The following is a 16,974-nucleotide window of genomic DNA, read 5'->3' as shown; positions in this document are numbered from 1 at the left end:
CCCCCCCCGCAGTTTCACATCCTGTTTTGATTTTTATCGGAAACACAACAGCGCGTGGTCGCTGCCCGAGTTGACCATTTCGGAGCACGCTAAGCGGATCGACGTGAGGGGGATTTTCACTTGCATAGGCAGCTGTTGTGTCCTTCTCGCTTCGCGTGTGACCTGCTCCAGTCAGGGATCGCCAAATCTGATCGTCCTCTTGCTGCAGCTGCAATTCCCCTGAACGTACGCTGTACCGAAAATTCAAAGATTGTCCACGCTAAAATTCAAAACACACCACTGGAGTTGCAAACGACGAGGGAGGCACAGCCGGGGAAGGGTCCTCTGCTCCTACGCCTTACAGTTGTCGGAAGTGACTAGAGTGACGGGGCAAGTTGGCCCCGTGTTGCTTGGATCCCTGCAGATTCAGGAGCGAGGCGTTGCTGGCATTCAGTGTAATGTATCACGTCCTTTCATTTCGCTTGCCTCTGTACTAAGCGCTGCCTCGGCTTTGCCGACCGGTGCGAGGCGGCTTTGATCCGTCTCTGTAGGGCGAGCAACAGTTTGACGAGAAGTTAAAATGTCAACATGTGGCGTCCCCTTGTACGGGACCTCCGATCGTGTGTGGTGCAATACCGGCCGCACTCCGACTCGACTCGAATCGGACTGCTTGTTCTTGCGGCTGCTCGACTCTGAGCATCTGCATTGCGAGACGATAGCCGACATGCCTGGAACGACGGATGTAGGGATGGATGGTAACGACAGTCTGAAAGTAAGATCAAGCTCAGTAGCGCAACAACCCCAAAAACTCGGCTAAGCAGCTCCAGAGTATCTGCAAGACAAGGAGGCAAGGTGCCTAAACATCCTGCAATCTGTGAGCATCTTGCCCCTTGTGGAAGTGCGCAGCCGCTAGTGCGCTGGCTGGCTTTGCCGCTGCAAGCCATCTGATTTGCTCGGGAGAGTTGAGCACTGTTTTTGCTTTCGCATCGATCCGATTTGGTTGCTGCAGATGTTTCCCCCGCACCTGCCAACGGCCATGTTGCGTCGATTCCCTTTGCCCGTCACACCTTAACGGCACCTCTACCTTTTGTTCCTTGCTTCTTCATCACCATCATCCACACGCTCTCTTCCTTCTCTCCACCATCATATACCTGCCCCTTTCATCCCCTCCTTGCCCCTCCCATTGCAACGACCAAACCCCAACACGACGCTTTGACGTCCTCGATACCCATCTGTAATCCACAAGATACCATATCCCAGGGAGCGAACAATCGCTGTCGGCCCATAGCCTTTCCGCCGTTACCAAAGCGTCCGGACAGCATCACTTGATTCAGCTCGCAGACCACCAAAAACCATTTCGTCATGCCTACCGCAACTAAACGCAGGGAACAGGTGGCTCCTCCAGCTAAGCGCCGTCCATCCGCTGCTGCTCTCTCGGAGTCGGGCTTGTCACGGCGCTCTTCTCATGGCTCTTTCAGGACAGCAACCGGAGATTCCAACTTCACGCGTGCTGTTTCTGCCACCGACGACGAGGACGATGAAGATGACGTTTCCGATGAGGAGGACGATGAGGATCAGCTGCAAGGCGATGCCGACGAGACGGACAAAGCAGCCCGTCAAGCCCGCTCGCCAAAAGGTCTCGTTACCGCCAGTCAGGAACAGGATGAGGCGGAATCGAGCGATGCTTCGGAAGACTCACCTGCTATCTTCAACAAGAACCCTTCAAGCGATACTAGCACCCTCCAAAAATCGCCTCCGACCTCTCACGACGATGCCACCTCCGAAAAAGCTGCTCCAAAACACGAGCCCAGTCCCGTCAAGTCCAAATCCGCCCGCGACCAGCTCGCCGTCCCAGACACCTCGCTCACCTCCACCAGAAACGGCGGAACCCAACGCAAGAGCGTTCGTGCCTCTTACGCTAGCCATCTCACGCTCCCGTACCAGCACTCGGAGGCCGGCGACTACCAGGATGCCTCCAAGCGTCTCAGTAAGATGACCACCGCTACCAGCAAGCCCAGTAGCCGAGCCGCCTCTCGCGCAGCAAGCTTCATGGACTCGCCGGAGACCGAGATGCGCGACGTACGCTACCGCTCTGCCTCCGAACGTGGTGGCAGCAGACTCAGCCGCCTCCTGCCAGCCGCCTCGCTCCTCGACTTCGGCGGATCGGTCCGTAACTCTCACCAGTCTCAACGTGGCCCTGGCTCCCGCTACGCTTCCAGCTTTATCGAGCCAAAGTCCCCTTCGTATCGCGAGGCGCTCCCCGCAGCCGGCATCCATCATCGCGATTCGGACCGTCTCAGCATTGCATCTCGTGCAACCGCTCGCAGACCTGCCTCCATAGCTTCCAAGATGCTCGATTCCGACAGCCAGGTCTTTCCCGGTACGCGCATCCGCAAGTACATCGAACCTCAGCTCAACGAAGCTATGCGTCGCGTCATGAAGCAGTTCTCAGGCCACAACTTGCAAGACCACCGATGTGATGGTTACCCCATCGCTGTGTTCGTCGGTGCCACCGCCATCGACACCGGCAGCATTATTCAGCCTCACGTCTCGGGCGCTGTCTCTCTTTACTTCGGCCCTGGTCATCCCAAGAACATGGCCTCCTTACTTCCCGAGGAAGACAGGACGCCGAGTCACCTTCTCAATCCCAAGGCGCCCACCCCTTCATCGCTCTCTCGCCGTGCAGAGCTGCGTTCGGCCATCACTGCTCTCCACACCATCTACGAGCTTTACCGTGGCCGTGCCTGTGCCCACGTTTGCATCGACTCTGCCTACGTCGCAAAGGCCTGGGGCACCTGGATCCCAACCTGGGAGCTCAGGGGTTGGCCTGGTGAGGATGACGAGGAGGAAGGCGATCGCGAGCGTTGGGAGGATCAGTACAGCGAGCGACGCAGGAACCAGCGCAGGGCCTACGATAAGCACGGCTCTCGGTATATGGATCTACCTAGTCGACGCGACCGAGATGGCTACACAAGCGACGGTGGCAGATACCGCGACTCACGAGCGCCTCCGCGTCGCGGCGGACGCGACGGTCACGATGACTGGCTGTCCAACGACCCTTATGCCGATCGTAGCCCTCGACGAGGAAGCTCCCGTCCTCGACGACGAGATGGTCGCGGCGGCTACGACTATCCCTCTGAGGAAGACTCGCCTCGTCGAGACGGCCGTCGCCGATACGCCGATGAAGATGACTATGGCTATGGCGATCCCTACTCCCCCGACCGCTCTCCTCCTCGACGCCGTCCCGTGCGCCGCGCACCGGGTCGACGCCTGGTGGATGAGGACCTCCTGCGCGAGCTCGCCGACATTCGCCACGAGTTCGCGCGTGTCGAGCGCCAGCGAAAGGGCTCCGCTCATCTCTACCTCATTGACCGCAGCAACAATCCGGCTGACCGCATGGCTCGCGCCGTTGCAAAGTCCGAGGGCAGCCTGCTCCAGGCGGATGAGTTCGACACACGCTCCGAAATCGGTTTACACGTTGACGAGGCCCGCCTCTCAGATGAAGAACCTCTCGACGAGGAGGAGGATGAATTCCTCGAGACACGTAGCAGGTTCTCCACTGCGTCCAAGAGCACCAAGGGTGGTCAAAGGCGTCGAAGCAACCGTGCCAACTCGAGAAACAGCATCATCTCCAATGCATCGGGCAGGCTGCGAAATTCGGCGTCACTGCCCGCCGGTCACCTGAAGGGCGCATCACGAAGGCAGCTCGACACCTTCGCCGAGGAGGACGAGGACGATCTCGCCGCCGATGCCAGATCCGTCAGGACGCACAGGTCCGAACGATCGCGAAAATCGACGCGCGCCGAGAGGGAGAGGGACGAGTATCGCGCGAGACAGGACAGGCTTGACGCCGAGGCAGCTGCCATGGTTAAACGGTCCACCACGCAATCGTCTACCAAGAGGTCGGCATCGCGCGCAAGCCGATTGGCCCCACCCGTTTCAGAGAGAGGCGGCGCCTCGAGGCTCTCGATCGATTCGAGGAAGGGCGATTCACGCATGTCGGCCGACCTCCTCTCTCCAGACACGGCGTCTAGGCGTGGATCGATCGACAGCAGGCGAAGGGTGAGCAATGTGCGCTCTCAGCCTGAATTGCGCGAGTCGTCTCGAGCACAAAAGGGTCGATCCACGGTGCACAGTGCTCTGGCGTCCGCTGCTACTCTCAGGGGTGGCGATGAGGATGAAGACGAGCTCGAGACCGAGCCGCGACCTCGTCGCTCGATGCAGCTCCGCGAGACTGGCTCTATTCGACCGAGGCAATCTCGCAGACGCCTCATGTCGGAGCAGGACAACTACCCCGAGATGGACGACTTGGTCCCTCCGACGCGCGCGTGGGACAATGGTTCCATCTACTCGCGTAACAGCGTTGACAACCGCCGTGCGTCTCCCGCTTCGCCCGCATCTCAACGCAGAGGTCTGTTCGGTAGCCGATCGCGCGATGCACCCCTCTCGCCAGGCTCACCCTCGCTGCAGAAAAAGTCAGGCTTCGGTCTGTTCTCCAACCGCTCCACTCCCTCGCTGCACCGAAACCCTGCCCCCGAAGATGCGGATTACGAATGGTCCAAGAAGAACCGCAAGAGGCGACAGCAGAGAGACTGGCAATCCACCACCGCCAGTCAGTGGGAAGCGGAAGAGGCGTCGGCCAAGAAGGGTGGATTTTTGAGTCGCATGTTTGGTCGCAAGAAGTGAAAGTGAAGCTCATCGACGGGCACTGAAGGGGTTGACGATGAGAATTGGGATCGAGACTCGGATCAATTTTGAATTGCATGGAAAGATTTGGAACTGATGTGGAAATGAACAATTTGTTTTCTCGTTGTGTTTTGCTCGATGTGCTTTCAGTACGAAGTGGGTCTGAGACGGTGAGCAGCCTAGCCAGCGATGCCGACAGTGAAGATGCGGAAGTCGTCGGCGCCGCGCCAATCGAACGCGATGATGCCTGCGTCTCCGCCGAGGTCTGGCAACATGGCGTGTGCAGTCGGCCCGTGATCCGATGTGTGCGACAGAGGCAGCACGAGAGACTGTGCGCCAGAGCTGCGGACGTCCAGGTCGACTGGGTTGAGCGTGAGCAATGGTGCGCAGAGGTATTCGAGCTCCTGGCTGACGGCGCTTCTCTGGTTGATGTTGTGAGCAGGAGTCTGACCTCCATGCTGGACGGGAGGGTATGGGAAGTGCGCCGAACTCTCAGAGGTGGGAAACGTGTTGGTGGCATCGACACCTCCATGGGTTTCTGCTTTCGGCGCTTCCACGGCGCCTCCTTGGGCACGCGCGTAGCGTGTATCAGAGGAAAGCGGTACGAGCTCCAGCTCGCTGTCCGGCAAGAGGTCGAAGTTGGCCTCCACCGGGATCTTGAAAGACACCTTCCGCGACTCGATGCGGCTAGCCATGAAGGCAGCACATGTCACTCCGACATGCAAATTCAGCTTGTCGACCTTGCGACGAGTGTCGAAAGCAAGTGACGGCGCAGTCTGGTTGGCGGCGGGAACATCGCCAGACGAGACTCGGACGTCCGATGGCACGGAAGCATTGTGAGATTGGCTCGGGTGGCTCTGAACGCGTTCCACTCCGAGCACACGGGCCCAGCCCGACACAGCGTTGGGCGTGTCTGACCACTGCATGACTGCAAGGGGTGAGGCTTGGGCAACATCTGCCGCCAGTGGAAGCGGAAGAATGTGCGTGAGGCTGCCTTTGGTAGCAAGGGCCACTTTGGCAGAGACGGGCTCAGCGGGCGGAAGCGATGCGGCGCGATTGGGGGCCTTGAGGAGAACTTCGGCTTGGTTCCTTCTCTCGTTCGCCCTGGGCAAAGGCCCTGGATCCGTGAGTTGGTACCTTGCCGCTCGCTCTCGCGTGTCGACCAGCCCGTATCCGTCGTCACTGTCGCTGCTGCTCTCGGCCTCAAGCTGATCATGATACCTGGACTGCTCTTCGGACAGATGCAATCTCGAGATGCGTCGATCGAATGACGCGTTTTGTTGTGCAGGAACCTGGGGAAGGGCTTTATCAATAGGTGCAACAGAGATGGGCGAGGCGAAAACCTGGTCTCTGGCCATCCGAATTCCCATGAGCGAGGGGCCCGACCCTTCCGGAACTAGCCTGCATGCGTCGTTTTGCCGATCGGTTCGCGGTCTACAACACTGCCGGATAAAAATCCGCGCTTCGACGGCGGAAAAGCCTACCCAGTTGTGCTTGACTGACCTCTTGTCGAGAATGGTGTCGCGAATTTTTTGCTCCATAGATCCTGTGCGCGAGTGTGCGGAGGTGTTGGGAAGCTGGCGCTCCGGTGGCAGATCGCCGTCGCCGTTGACACTTCTAGGCCGGGATCGATCGTGGTTGAGTAAATATGCTGCGGCGAGCGGAGGATTGTGCGTCTGGAGCGACAATTGAGCTGCACCGTCATCAGCGGCAGCAGCCAGGAGTTGAGCCAGAGGTCTGACTTCCATCTCGCGTACTTGCGAATCTCTGAGACGGACTAGCACAGATCTTCGACCAAAGCTGAGCATGAGACAAAGATCGGCCTTGTGCCAGGATGCCGGAGCAGCACTACCGCGAGGTGAGAGGACGGGGCTTGAGTCACCTTTGACACGGCCTTGTTCTCGGTGAGACGCCTTCTTGGCTGTAAGAGTGCCATCGGCAGTTGTTACCCTTAGCTTCGTGGGCCCCGCACTGATGGGGAAAGAGCCCGGATTGACGAAAGGATGTAGCTCGTCTGAGACAGCCGCAGGAGCAAAGGCAACCGCCTTGATAGGAAAAGGCGCATACAATTCTTTCAGGAAGGACCACGCCCTAGATGAAGCGCCTTTAGAAGTAGCAGCAGCCTCATAAACCAGCACGCTGCGAGCATAGGCTATTGCCAGATACCATGTGCCGGAGGCCTTGGTATCTTTGTCAGCTTCGTGGACAGAAAAGAAGAGGACACCTTTGGAAGCAGCTTGCACACTGCTTTCGCGGTCTTTCCCTTTCGCGCCTGCTTGTCGAGCCCCAGAAAATGACTGAATGAGATCGTCAGCGAACAGCGAGGTAAAGGAGACGTTGTTGCCATGCGATGCAGCTGTTGCGTGTGAAGGAGGCTGAATGGGCACCGAGCTGAAAGCGAGACGTATGGCAGCAGCATGTGCTGGATCAACTTGGCGCGTAGTCGACCGTGGTGACGTTCGCGGCGACTGATCTTTCTGTTGCCGGTCGCTGGACGAAAAGCGAGTCGGCTGCGGCCGAAATGCTTGCTCGAATCTGTCTTGATTGATGCCGCGGGCCGAAGAGGTTTGCGAAAACGGCTGAGAGCGAGATGGAGAGATGGTATCGCTATCGGGTGTCGGCAAAGGTTGTACCGTTGTCGAGCGAACGCCGCTGGAGATGCTTCGCTCGTGACCTCCTCGTTTGTTCTCTGAGCCGGGCTTCTGTCGGGAAAACCTCCTTTTGAACATGGAGCCAAGTCCCGCTCGCTTGTCCACGTTGCTGCCGGATGCGGCTGCGAGATCAATCGGAAGTTGAGCATCGTCTCTGTCGAGTGCGTATACCAGAAGCTCTCTGATGGCCTGCAAATGCCACATCCTGACAACGCCTGTGCCACCTGGAGGCACCGCACGTCCAGGACCGCCGCCGGACGTGGAGCCAAAATTGGCTGCGGCGACACCTTCGTTGGGGTCATGAATGCCGTGGCTGCTGTGACTGGAGCTGGACGAAGTAGAAGGAAAGGCAGCCGAGGCAGCTACGCTCTCCAAGACAGAGCCTGCGTGAGCGCTGAGTTGTATGAGGGAGGAAGCCAAGAAGCCATCCTTGGCAGAAGAAGGAGAAGTGAGTGCGAGCAGAACACCTGAGCTCATGGTGGTCTCTTGCTGTGCGTTGCGAGCGTGTTGGAAGCTGGCTAGATCCTGAGATGCGAGTACACACATCTGATAGACAGCGAGGCCGGTCCAGACAGGGATACAGCGTACGCTGTCATTCCATTGACGGTACGTCGCTGACGACGTTGATGTAGGTGCGCTCAGGTCATCACTGGTAGAGGCGTGCTTGGACCGGAATTGGAGCGCGAATAAGCCTTGCACAGTGCCGACCAGAAGAATCTGTCTTTCAGCAGCATGGATATGATGAGAAGAATGCGAGGGGGGCGTTAGTTCGACGACGATGCTGCACAGCGGCTGCGCGGGCAAATGTGGGATGAAGCGAGAGCCAAAGTGGTGCGTGTGTAGTGAAGGCAGCGAGGATGCGGCGTGCTTGACGGAAGACGAGGGCAACTCATCGTTGACGGCATTGGGATCGTTGACCCAGGCGCCCCAGCTCTTCTTGCGGTTCGGAGTGTCTGCTCCCTCTGGAGAGGCAAGAGATTGTTCGTGTGAGTGACGCAGCTGAGCGCTATCAAGCTGAGCGTAGTGACGCTCCATTGCACGCTTTTCGAGCCATGTGCCCCATCGTGGAAAGCGTGAGGCGAACGAGCGTGGTGGCTGTTCGGAGGGTTGCAAATCGGCAGACGAATGTGGGCTTGAACCACAAGGGGGAAGATGAGGTTGATCAAAATACGAGCCTGGCGCGAAGTCGGAGGTGGCCAGTGCAGGAGGCGTAGGAGGGAATTGATGAAAATCGTACCGAGGTGGCAGGTCTTGAACTTGGCTCGCCAGAGCAGGATCGCTAGTCCATGGATGATGAGGCGTCGTCGTCAGCGCAATAGTATCCTCCAGCGACACAGCAGCCTGTCGTGTCTGGTGCGATTGCCCCGGTGATGGCGGCTGACTGCCATGTCGAGGCTGAGCAGCTTGCTGAGATCTGTTCATGTCACGAAAGTGTGGTCAATGCTGACACTTGGACTCGAGCAGCGAAGCAGCTGTGACTTCATGACGATGGCAGCGTATCCACGGCGCGGCAGCAGTGCGCACGACTCGGCCAAGAGATGCTATGGTATCGGATGCGCCGCCCGATGCTTTCGGATGGTGGCCGAACCGTGGGTGCGGTGATGACAGCAAAGGTCACGGCCCGCAGCGAAATGACCAAGTGTCAACTTTTGAGTGCACCGTGCCAAGTCGGGCGTGGCCGTAAATTGGATTGAATTGAATTGAGCCTCCACTCTCCAAGACCCTGAACGAGTTTGCGTGTGCATTGGTCGCTGTTGCGTCGCTGCACACTGTGCTGCACCTCTTCGTTGACGCTCGCCCCACCCATGTGACCCCCACGAGGAGAGCACAGCGTATCCTCTTGGGGACTCGAATACAATGGAACGACTCAATGAGCATTGCTCATTGGTAGGCAAATGACTGTGGACGGAATAAGTGTGACTGCGTGATGCTGTGATTATGGTGATAGATACAAATACATGGTTGGTGTTGCATCGAGTGGCTCAGATGCAATACGGTGACGTCCGTCCACCAGACACTGGCTGATGCTTCTGCACGAGTCGGATCGATCAAAAGTTGAGTCGCATGTGCAACGCATCTTCGCCATCGGCATAGTAGCCCTTCTCAACGCCATGCACCTCGAAACCTAGCGTGTCGCGATATAGGCCGATGGCAGCACGGTTCGTCTGCCTCACGTGCAGCGACACAAACTTGGCGCCAAACACATCGCGCATAGCTTCCTCTGTATCAAGACGGGAAGCGACCAGAGACCAGCATGTGGAGAAAGAAACAGATGTGAGTGAGCAGTGTCAGGAAGCTGGTCGACGGCGCACGGAGAGCAAAGGGTTCAAGACTTACGACTTTGCTTCATGAGCTTGTTGGCAAGACCGAGTCTACGATAGGAACGGAGCACGCTGATGCTTGTGACGTGTCCGTGAGGAATGCCATCAGCTGGCTCCTCTTCCATCTTGCCGAGAATGTATCCAACCACCCTCCCCTTCTCGTCCTCAGCAACGTAAGAGAGCTGTGGCCAGGTGAGCGCGTGGTAGAGGTAGTATCGCAGTGTGTAGTTCTCGGGAAGGTTGTGCAGGTTGCAGTTCTGCATGCCCAGCAGGTCATCGATCTGTCGTTGGAGAAGAGAGCGCCAAGCGCAAATCAAGACGGGTGTGATCAGTCTACTGTTGGTCAAGCCCTTTCCGGAAAACGGCCAGGCGGAAACGTACCGTAGCTTCGCGGATGTTCATCTTGGCTCGACGCTCGGGTGATCGCGTCTCGGTCTTGCCAGAGGAAAGTTGCGTTGAGGATTGGTGAAGGCACGTCGAGGAACAAGAAGAGGCGAACCAGTTCGGTTCTTCCAGATCAGACCCCTTCTGGATGAATGGCTGAATCCACGTGACATGTGCGATTCCTCCCGATGAAAACTCGATCAAAATTGCGATCTTGCTTCTGCCTTAACATCTGAGAGTTGGCTGTTGCTTTTCTGTTGATGTCAAAACGTCGTCACATTCGCATTTCGTGCATTTTCCTGGCAGCACACACGCAGCACCCCTAAGGTGCACAAACACAGGACGCAGAGAGGGCGAGAGCAGAGGGCGGATCAAGAGAGAGAGAGAGTTGAGAAATTAATTCAGGCTTGTCACCCACGAAACTGGCGGCACACGCACTCTCCTCCACGTTTGCAGTTGAGCTCACTCACAACTCGCTTCCAAAGTCACTTTCGGTCGCTGTCACAGTCGTGTCGCTCAAGTGTCGTGCGTTCCTCATCTTCTTTCCACCTTCTAACCGCGTCTGCTCCACCTTTGTCTCTACACCAACTCGACACGGATCGCTTCGACTGAAGCCCTTCGCCTCGCTCGTACTACAAGCGCGTCGCTCACCTCATCCGCCCTATCCACGCTTTGGCAAAACTTGGACCCATCCGGCTTCAGCACTCTTTGGAAACGGCGCAGCTGCAGCGAATGTTTCGCAAACACGACAAAGACAAGGGAACCAAAAAGGACTCCAACTCAAAGCGACCAATGACTGACGCCGCAAAGGGCGGCCGCCCAGGCAGCCTCGACGCCTCCCAACAGCAGGCTCTCGACACCTTCCGTACCACCATCCAGGAGAAGGGCATCTTCAATCCAGAGCGACACGACGATGCCTGTCTCTGCCGCTTCCTTCGTGCCCGTAAATGGGACCTCGCAGCTACCGAGGCCATGTTCAGCGAATCTGAAAAGTGGCGCACCGACTTCAAGGTAGAAGAGCTCTATCATTCCTTCGAGTACCCCGAGAAGGAGAAGGTCGACCAATACTACCCACAGTACTATCACAAGACCGACAAGGATGGTCGTCCCATCTACATTGAACAGCTTGGCAAACTTGACCTCAAAGCCCTTTACCAGGTGTATGTATCTCGCTCATCCCTCCCTCTCTTCATGCGGCATGTTTATCGCGACAGATCTATCTTGATCGCTCCCTACGCCGTGTTGCTGACATCGCCTCATCTCTCTGCCCTTCCTCGATCAACAGAACAACTCCAGAACGCCAGATCCAGAAGCTCGTAGTCGAGTACGAAAAGTTCCAGCGAGAACGACTCCCGGTCTGCTCCGCTCACAAGGGAGAGCTCGTCGAGACGTCGTGCACCATCATGGATCTCAAGAACGTCGGCGTCTCCCAGTTCTGGAAGGTCTCGGGCTACGTCCAGCAGGCCTCCAACATCGGTCAGCACTATTACCCTGAGACCATGGGCAAGTTCTACATCATCAACGCCCCTTACATCTTCACCACCGTCTGGTCCGTCATCAAGGGCTGGCTCGACCCCGTCACCGTCGAAAAGATCAAGATCCTTGGTCACAAGTACCAAGACGAACTTCTCCAGCAGATCCCCGCCGAGAACCTCCCCGTCGACCTTGGAGGAAAGTGCGAATGCCCCGGCGGCTGCTCGCTTTCCGACGCCGGCCCCTGGAACACCGACGAAGGTCGTCAGATCATCGAAAAGGTGCGCGCAGAAGAGAAGCAGAAGAGAGCACAGCACGAGAAGGAAGGGTCCGTGGCAGCACCTGCTGCTGCCGCCGCTGAGAACGGCTCGGCAGCCGCCTAGTTGCCGTCGTCGCTCTGCGTCCTTGACATTCCCTTCGTCGCGACCTTCAGCCATCGCCCTCCGAGGTGCCGCCTTTCCCACCAACCTCCATCGTCCCCCCGATGAAGTGAAATACACCTCTGTAACTAGTCACTCTTCTCTGCGCGCATCGCTGTCGACTCGCGAAAAATAGATACACATGGCCAGCGTCAATGCGTCGAAGTTATCGTGCTTCTTGGTGCAATAAGCCAGAGCCAATTCACTTCAGCTCTCTGCTGAAAGAAAATCTTCTTACAACATTCTGACGGTACATAGTCAGCTTCCGAGCTATTTGGTGCATACATGGCTCCATAGCTCAGTTGGTTAGAGCGTAGCACTGTTAATGCTGAGGTCGGCGGTTCGAGCCCGCCTGGGGTCGTTTACTTCTTTTTTTTTCTAACTTGTGTTCTTCCGGGATTATAAAACCTGGAGGATGTTCAACTTGCCGTATCTTTATATTTTTGTTTTTGGTGGCTTCTTCTGCTTCGAATCTGATTCTTTTTGGTCAAATGAAGTGGAGCTCCACCCCCGTTGTTCTATACAGTGACGTCTGCCAGCTTCTCTTTCCTCGCTGTCGAGAAAAACAGGTGATGCTGACTTCATCTTCGAGTTGCGCAGACTGGGACGCCCTGTGAGTTGGACGTGGCAGGCCCCGGTTGTTTGCGTCAGGATCAGGTTCAATGCCGTGACGCTGTCCTACCCCGCATTTGAAGGACGACGTCTCCCCGGGGAATAGCAGAAGACGGGCTCAGAATCACAGCTTAGGCAGAGCATTGATTGTGGGAACAAGACAGGTATTGTACTGTTTATGAATGAGATTCTAGGCGAGACGCTTGCTCCGCTATGTCGAGCCAGGTTTTGTTTCAGCACTCAGAGGATTTGAGTGCGAGGCGGCGCTGTTGCTAGAGCTTGGAGGCCCCGATTGCGGCACAAAGGGGCTGAGAATGGGGGAAGTGTCCGAATCGGATGGTGTGCCGCTATCATGGGACGGTGGCCGCGGTAGTGCGCTTGAGCCAGCGTTGCTCTGCAGCCTCTGCAATGGGCTGTCTTTTGCGCTCAGCAGCTGTGGATTGATGGCCGAAGCTTCAGGCTTGACTTGTGGTGCCGCGTCGTTGGCACCAGGCGTTTGCGTCTCAGACGATGGTGAGGCTGCGGGATAGAGCTGCTCGTCTGGAGTTCGGGATGCTAGCGAGCGTGCCGCTGTGGTGGGGCTTGGTTGCGAGGACGAGAGCTGGCTGGGTGTGGCGCTACTGCTTCGAACCGACGTGGGACCGTGAGCGAGGTACCTCCTCCTGTCCTGCTGCGCACGGTGCGGCCGATCCGAGTTGCGTTCGGTCCATACGAGTCCGCTGGTAAAGTCGTCGGATGTGCCGATGCCACTGTTGCTGCTGAACGCAAGCGTCCTCTGATCGGTTGCCATAGCCATGCTGCCGCCAAAGCCGAGCGGTTGGGGCGGGATGATTTGGATCGAGTCACGATTGAGCGGAGAATGCGGAAGGTAGGATTCGCGCCGGCTAGAGTGCGACATGTACGAGAGCTGCGAGGCGGATGGGGATCTGAGGTAGGAGCGCTTGAGCGTCATGGTGGATGATGAGCTCGAGATGGTCGAGGTGCCTCTAAGGTGAGGGTCGTAGACATCGGAAGGAGTGGAGAGCACGACGGAATCGAGTGGGCGGATGGAGGGCGAAGGCATTTCGCTGGTCGAGGTCGAGGCGAGGCCGTCGGCATGCGGCCATGTCGATGTAGATGCTGAAGATGCTGCGAGGAAATCGTTGGAACTGGCGTGCCTGTCTATGGAGGCAAATGTAGGTGCATCCGTGACAGTGGACATGACGACACCTCCGTGATAAGCGGTCTGGGGTTGACTGATGGGCGGCAATTCTTCTGAACGGTGGGTGTAGCGCCAGAGCTTGCAGTACGCCTTGTAGGCGCCAAAGACGAGGGCGATGCCTCCAAAGATGGAGGCGACAACGATGGCGGCAGTGCTTGGTTGTGACATGTCGAACACCTGATCGAGCCGAGGGGAGACCGCTCGTGATTAGCAAAAAAAAAGGGATCTGAATCAAGCTGATGCAGGCATGTTGAAGCTCGAGTGCAATAGCAGGAGAGACCGACGGCGTTTCACTTGCGGATCGTTTCAGCGTAACGTTCGTCCGAAGTGTGATGGTCGGTATCTGATCGGGTAAGCCTGCGCTTTCGCGACGAAAGAGGACCGCGATACGAGGCGCAAAGCGTCGATGAAAACGAATGCGCAAGAAAGTAGAGGACCGGCCGGGCCGAAAGGTTACAGAAGAGGGCGCAAAGGTGGAGATGAGCGGGAGACGAAGAATGAGTTCGAGATCGAGTGGCAGCCCAGGTGAGAAAGAGCGGTGAGAAGCAGTTGATCTCTCCGGATCACGGAGTGATGGGGACGAGTTCGAATACTGGAGGTACAGTGGATAGTGGATTAGATTTAGGGTACAGTGGATAGTGGATTAGATTTAGGGCAAGGTAACCCGTAAGTCTCTGATCGAGAGCGGGATTGGCAGTCGAGATGCAACGTTCCGTCGTCGGAGCTGCAACGGTGCATCAGCAAATCCAAAATGGGCGCGCAGGGTCAACGGGACCGTTTGGTTGCTTCGAGGATCGACGGCTGAGCGGCGGTATTCTGTATGCCTGGCACCCTTGCACACTCTGCACCTGCATCCAAAGTCACGCACTCCCGCCCGCCCGCACGCACCCCTTTGGGCCCGCTTTGTCTCAGAGAAGAAAAAGAAAATCACCAACCTGCGGCAGAGCCCTGCATTTCAGGATCGCCAAGCTCACGATTGTCGTTCTTGGCTCGAGCTGTTTGTTACTTACGGTATCGAGCATCATTCAACAAATATCACATGTCCGCCATAGAGTCCGGTTCGAGGATGCATCAAAGCGGACGGGCAGATGTGATGGACGGCTCGAGGAGGATGTACCACACTGGCCTGCTGATGGAATGGACGCACAACCAAGGTAGACACGATGAGGGATGCAACGCCCTGGAAGCGAGTCAAGATCGTCGCGAAACGGCAGCTTGACATCATGATTCTAAAGATCTTGAAATTTTCACATCGGATCGAAGCATGTGCTCAATCACCTCGTCGACACGAGCTGCTTGCTGCATCTCTCGGCTTGACGGATCCGTGGAGCGTCAGTCAAACAGCGGCAGGCTCGGCTGCATTTCTTGAACGATTTTCCATTGCGGTGGTGATTCTGGAGCTGGTTGGCTGTTAGATCTTTCTCGACAGGGTCTCAACTGTTGCAGTTACTGGACGCCCAGACGAGATCAGGGTCCAAACCTTCTTTTTTCTCGTCCTGCTCCACCTTGATCTCGAAGGATCGCAGCACCATCGCATTCGGCGCATGTCGGTCGAGCCGGGCTTCCTTCCGAGTCGCGACCTTCGCAGCTTGAAGGCGCTCGACTTGGCTTCTCCGGAATGCCTCGATAGCGTACGCAGTAACCTCGACAGCTTGGCTCGCTTGCTCGGCGCCAGCGGTGGCCGCATCCTTCACGCTCCCCCGCAACAAGTCCAGTCTCGCCCCCAGCCAAGCGAAGCTAACGAACCCGCGGTCGAACACCCGCCCGCGCAAGTCGATGCCTTTGAAAGAAATTACGTCGCAAGATGGCTCTCCCGGCTCATCTCGGACCTCACCTTGACCCTTCCGCACGACGACGATGCAGCATCGCTGGCGGAACAACTCTCGGAACGATGCGCCGCTCTGCTCGCAATCGCGGCCGGCAAAATGGCGGCCGGTGCATCTACCCAGAAGCATGTGTTTCAGTTCGACCAGCAGCTACTCGAGGTCGACCTCAGGGACGCTGCGCTTGTACACGACTCTCTAGGCACCCATACCTGGGGTGCCGCTCCCATACTTTCGCAACTTCTCGTGCATCGTGAAGCTCAAGCCGCTCGCGACTTGAACGTCCTCGAGCTTGGTGCCGGTACTGGCCTTGTTGGTCTTGCTCTTGCTGCATGGGCACGTCGTCATCGAGAAGCGTACCACACGCGCATCATGTGCACCGATTATCATCCTACCGTGCTTGACAATCTCGAGCACAATATCACCCTCAATGGCTGGTCCGCTTCCAATCCAGGCATGCACGACTACGCACATAAGCCGCCACCGGTCTCCGTCACAGCTCACTGTCTCGATTGGCAAAGCGTCCATCGAGCCCGAATCGGCCGCATTTCTGGCAAGCAACAGCAGTTGACCTCGCAGACCTTGCCCGACCATCACCTCGTCGCCGCATCTGCATCTGGTTCGAGCTGGCTTGAATCGTTCGACGTCGAAGCCCATTCGGGCGCATTCGATGTCCTGATTGCTGCAGGTAAGTGCTCGATGATTGTGTTCTGCTCTTGGGGCCATATACTGACGCGCGGCTTCGCCTGCGCTTTTTGATTCTAGACTGTGTATACGATCCGGTCCATCCCTCGTGGATCCGTTCAGTGGCCGAGAAGCTGCTCAAGAAGCCGAACGCGTCCCTCACCAACGAACCGCTTCTGCACATAATGGTGCCGCTGAGGCCGACGCATCAGCAAGAGGTGCAAGCTGTTTACCGAGCTTTCCAGTCACAGCCCGGGCTACGCGACCCTCAGCTCAATATCCTCTGCGAGCAGGATTACCACGGCCACGAAAACTTTGGAGCTTGGAATGCTGTCGTCAGGTCCGACTCTGCATCTACTAGTCAACCCGAAGGTGGTCTTGCCAGGACCTACCGGTGGTTCCAGATCGGCTGGCATGAGTAGAGGCAGCCAACCAACACTGAACATGTACACATTCCATCTCACCTAATCGAAGTTTCAATCGCGTCTCCGATATACGCCCGATGTCGATCGCCTCATTCTTCCAATCAGAGAGGTTTGCCGATGCAGTGCGCCAAGTCGCACTTCGACATTGAGTTTGGGCTTCAAAGGGAAAGAAACGCTTGATAGCAAGGCAAGTGCATGTCGGCTCATCGAATGTCGGTCAGCCGATGTGCCGCTGCCGCCGTAGCCATCACAGTGCGCCGTTCATCTGACCTGATTCGGGAACAATAAAAAACCGCCTGCGTGGCCTACTGTGGTA

At 57.1% G+C, this 16,974-nt stretch overlaps 6 protein-coding genes and 1 non-coding gene across 7 annotated transcripts; 4 read left to right on the top strand and 3 right to left on the bottom strand.

Moving 5' to 3' along the window:
- Nucleotides 1–1,341: 1,341 nt before the first annotated feature.
- PHSY_004436 (hypothetical protein) lies at nucleotides 1,342–4,665 on the top strand (the record flags this gene model as incomplete). The annotated part of the gene is made up of 1 exon (XM_012335049.1): nucleotides 1,342–4,665. One exon carries the CDS (start codon nucleotides 1,342–1,344, stop codon nucleotides 4,663–4,665), a length of 3,324 nt encoding a protein of 1,107 aa, XP_012190439.1.
- A 179-nt stretch (nucleotides 4,666–4,844) lies between these two features.
- Nucleotides 4,845–8,738, bottom strand: PHSY_004435 (hypothetical protein; the record flags this gene model as incomplete). The annotated part of the gene is made up of 1 exon (XM_012335048.1): nucleotides 4,845–8,738. The coding sequence occupies one exon, from the start codon at nucleotides 8,736–8,738 to the stop codon at nucleotides 4,845–4,847; it is 3,894 nt and encodes a 1,297-aa protein (XP_012190438.1).
- A 626-nt stretch (nucleotides 8,739–9,364) lies between these two features.
- On the bottom strand, nucleotides 9,365–10,039 carry PHSY_004434 (hypothetical protein; the record flags this gene model as incomplete). The annotated part of the gene is made up of 3 exons (XM_012335047.1): nucleotides 9,365–9,537; nucleotides 9,654–9,918; nucleotides 10,019–10,039. The coding sequence occupies 3 exons, from the start codon at nucleotides 10,037–10,039 to the stop codon at nucleotides 9,365–9,367; spliced, it is 459 nt and encodes a 152-aa protein (XP_012190437.1).
- Nucleotides 10,040–10,753: 714 nt separating this feature from the next.
- On the top strand, nucleotides 10,754–11,877 carry PHSY_004433 (hypothetical protein; the record flags this gene model as incomplete). Its single annotated transcript, XM_012335046.1, has 2 exons — nucleotides 10,754–11,181; nucleotides 11,307–11,877. 2 exons carry the CDS (start codon nucleotides 10,754–10,756, stop codon nucleotides 11,875–11,877), a joined length of 999 nt encoding a protein of 332 aa, XP_012190436.1.
- Nucleotides 11,878–12,200: 323 nt separating this feature from the next.
- PHSY_007628 lies at nucleotides 12,201–12,274 on the top strand. Its single transcript has one exon. It is a non-coding gene; the product is annotated as a tRNA-Asn (tRNA).
- Nucleotides 12,275–12,736: 462 nt separating this feature from the next.
- Nucleotides 12,737–13,894, bottom strand: PHSY_004432 (hypothetical protein; the record flags this gene model as incomplete). The annotated part of the gene is made up of 1 exon (XM_012335045.1): nucleotides 12,737–13,894. One exon carries the CDS (start codon nucleotides 13,892–13,894, stop codon nucleotides 12,737–12,739), a length of 1,158 nt encoding a protein of 385 aa, XP_012190435.1.
- A 238-nt stretch (nucleotides 13,895–14,132) lies between these two features.
- Nucleotides 14,133–16,655, top strand: PHSY_004431 (hypothetical protein; the record flags this gene model as incomplete). The annotated part of the gene is made up of 3 exons (XM_012335044.1): nucleotides 14,133–14,251; nucleotides 15,156–16,237; nucleotides 16,315–16,655. 3 exons carry the CDS (start codon nucleotides 14,133–14,135, stop codon nucleotides 16,653–16,655), a joined length of 1,542 nt encoding a protein of 513 aa, XP_012190434.1.
- Between the last annotated feature and the right edge of the window lie 319 nt (nucleotides 16,656–16,974).

The sequence above is a fragment of the Pseudozyma hubeiensis genome (genome assembly GCF_000403515.1).
Source record: "Pseudozyma hubeiensis SY62 DNA, scaffold: PHS45, whole genome shotgun sequence".
Classification (NCBI taxonomy): Eukaryota; Fungi; Basidiomycota; class Ustilaginomycetes; order Ustilaginales; family Ustilaginaceae; genus Pseudozyma; species Pseudozyma hubeiensis.
This window is presented reverse-complemented; position numbering and strand designations above follow the sequence as displayed.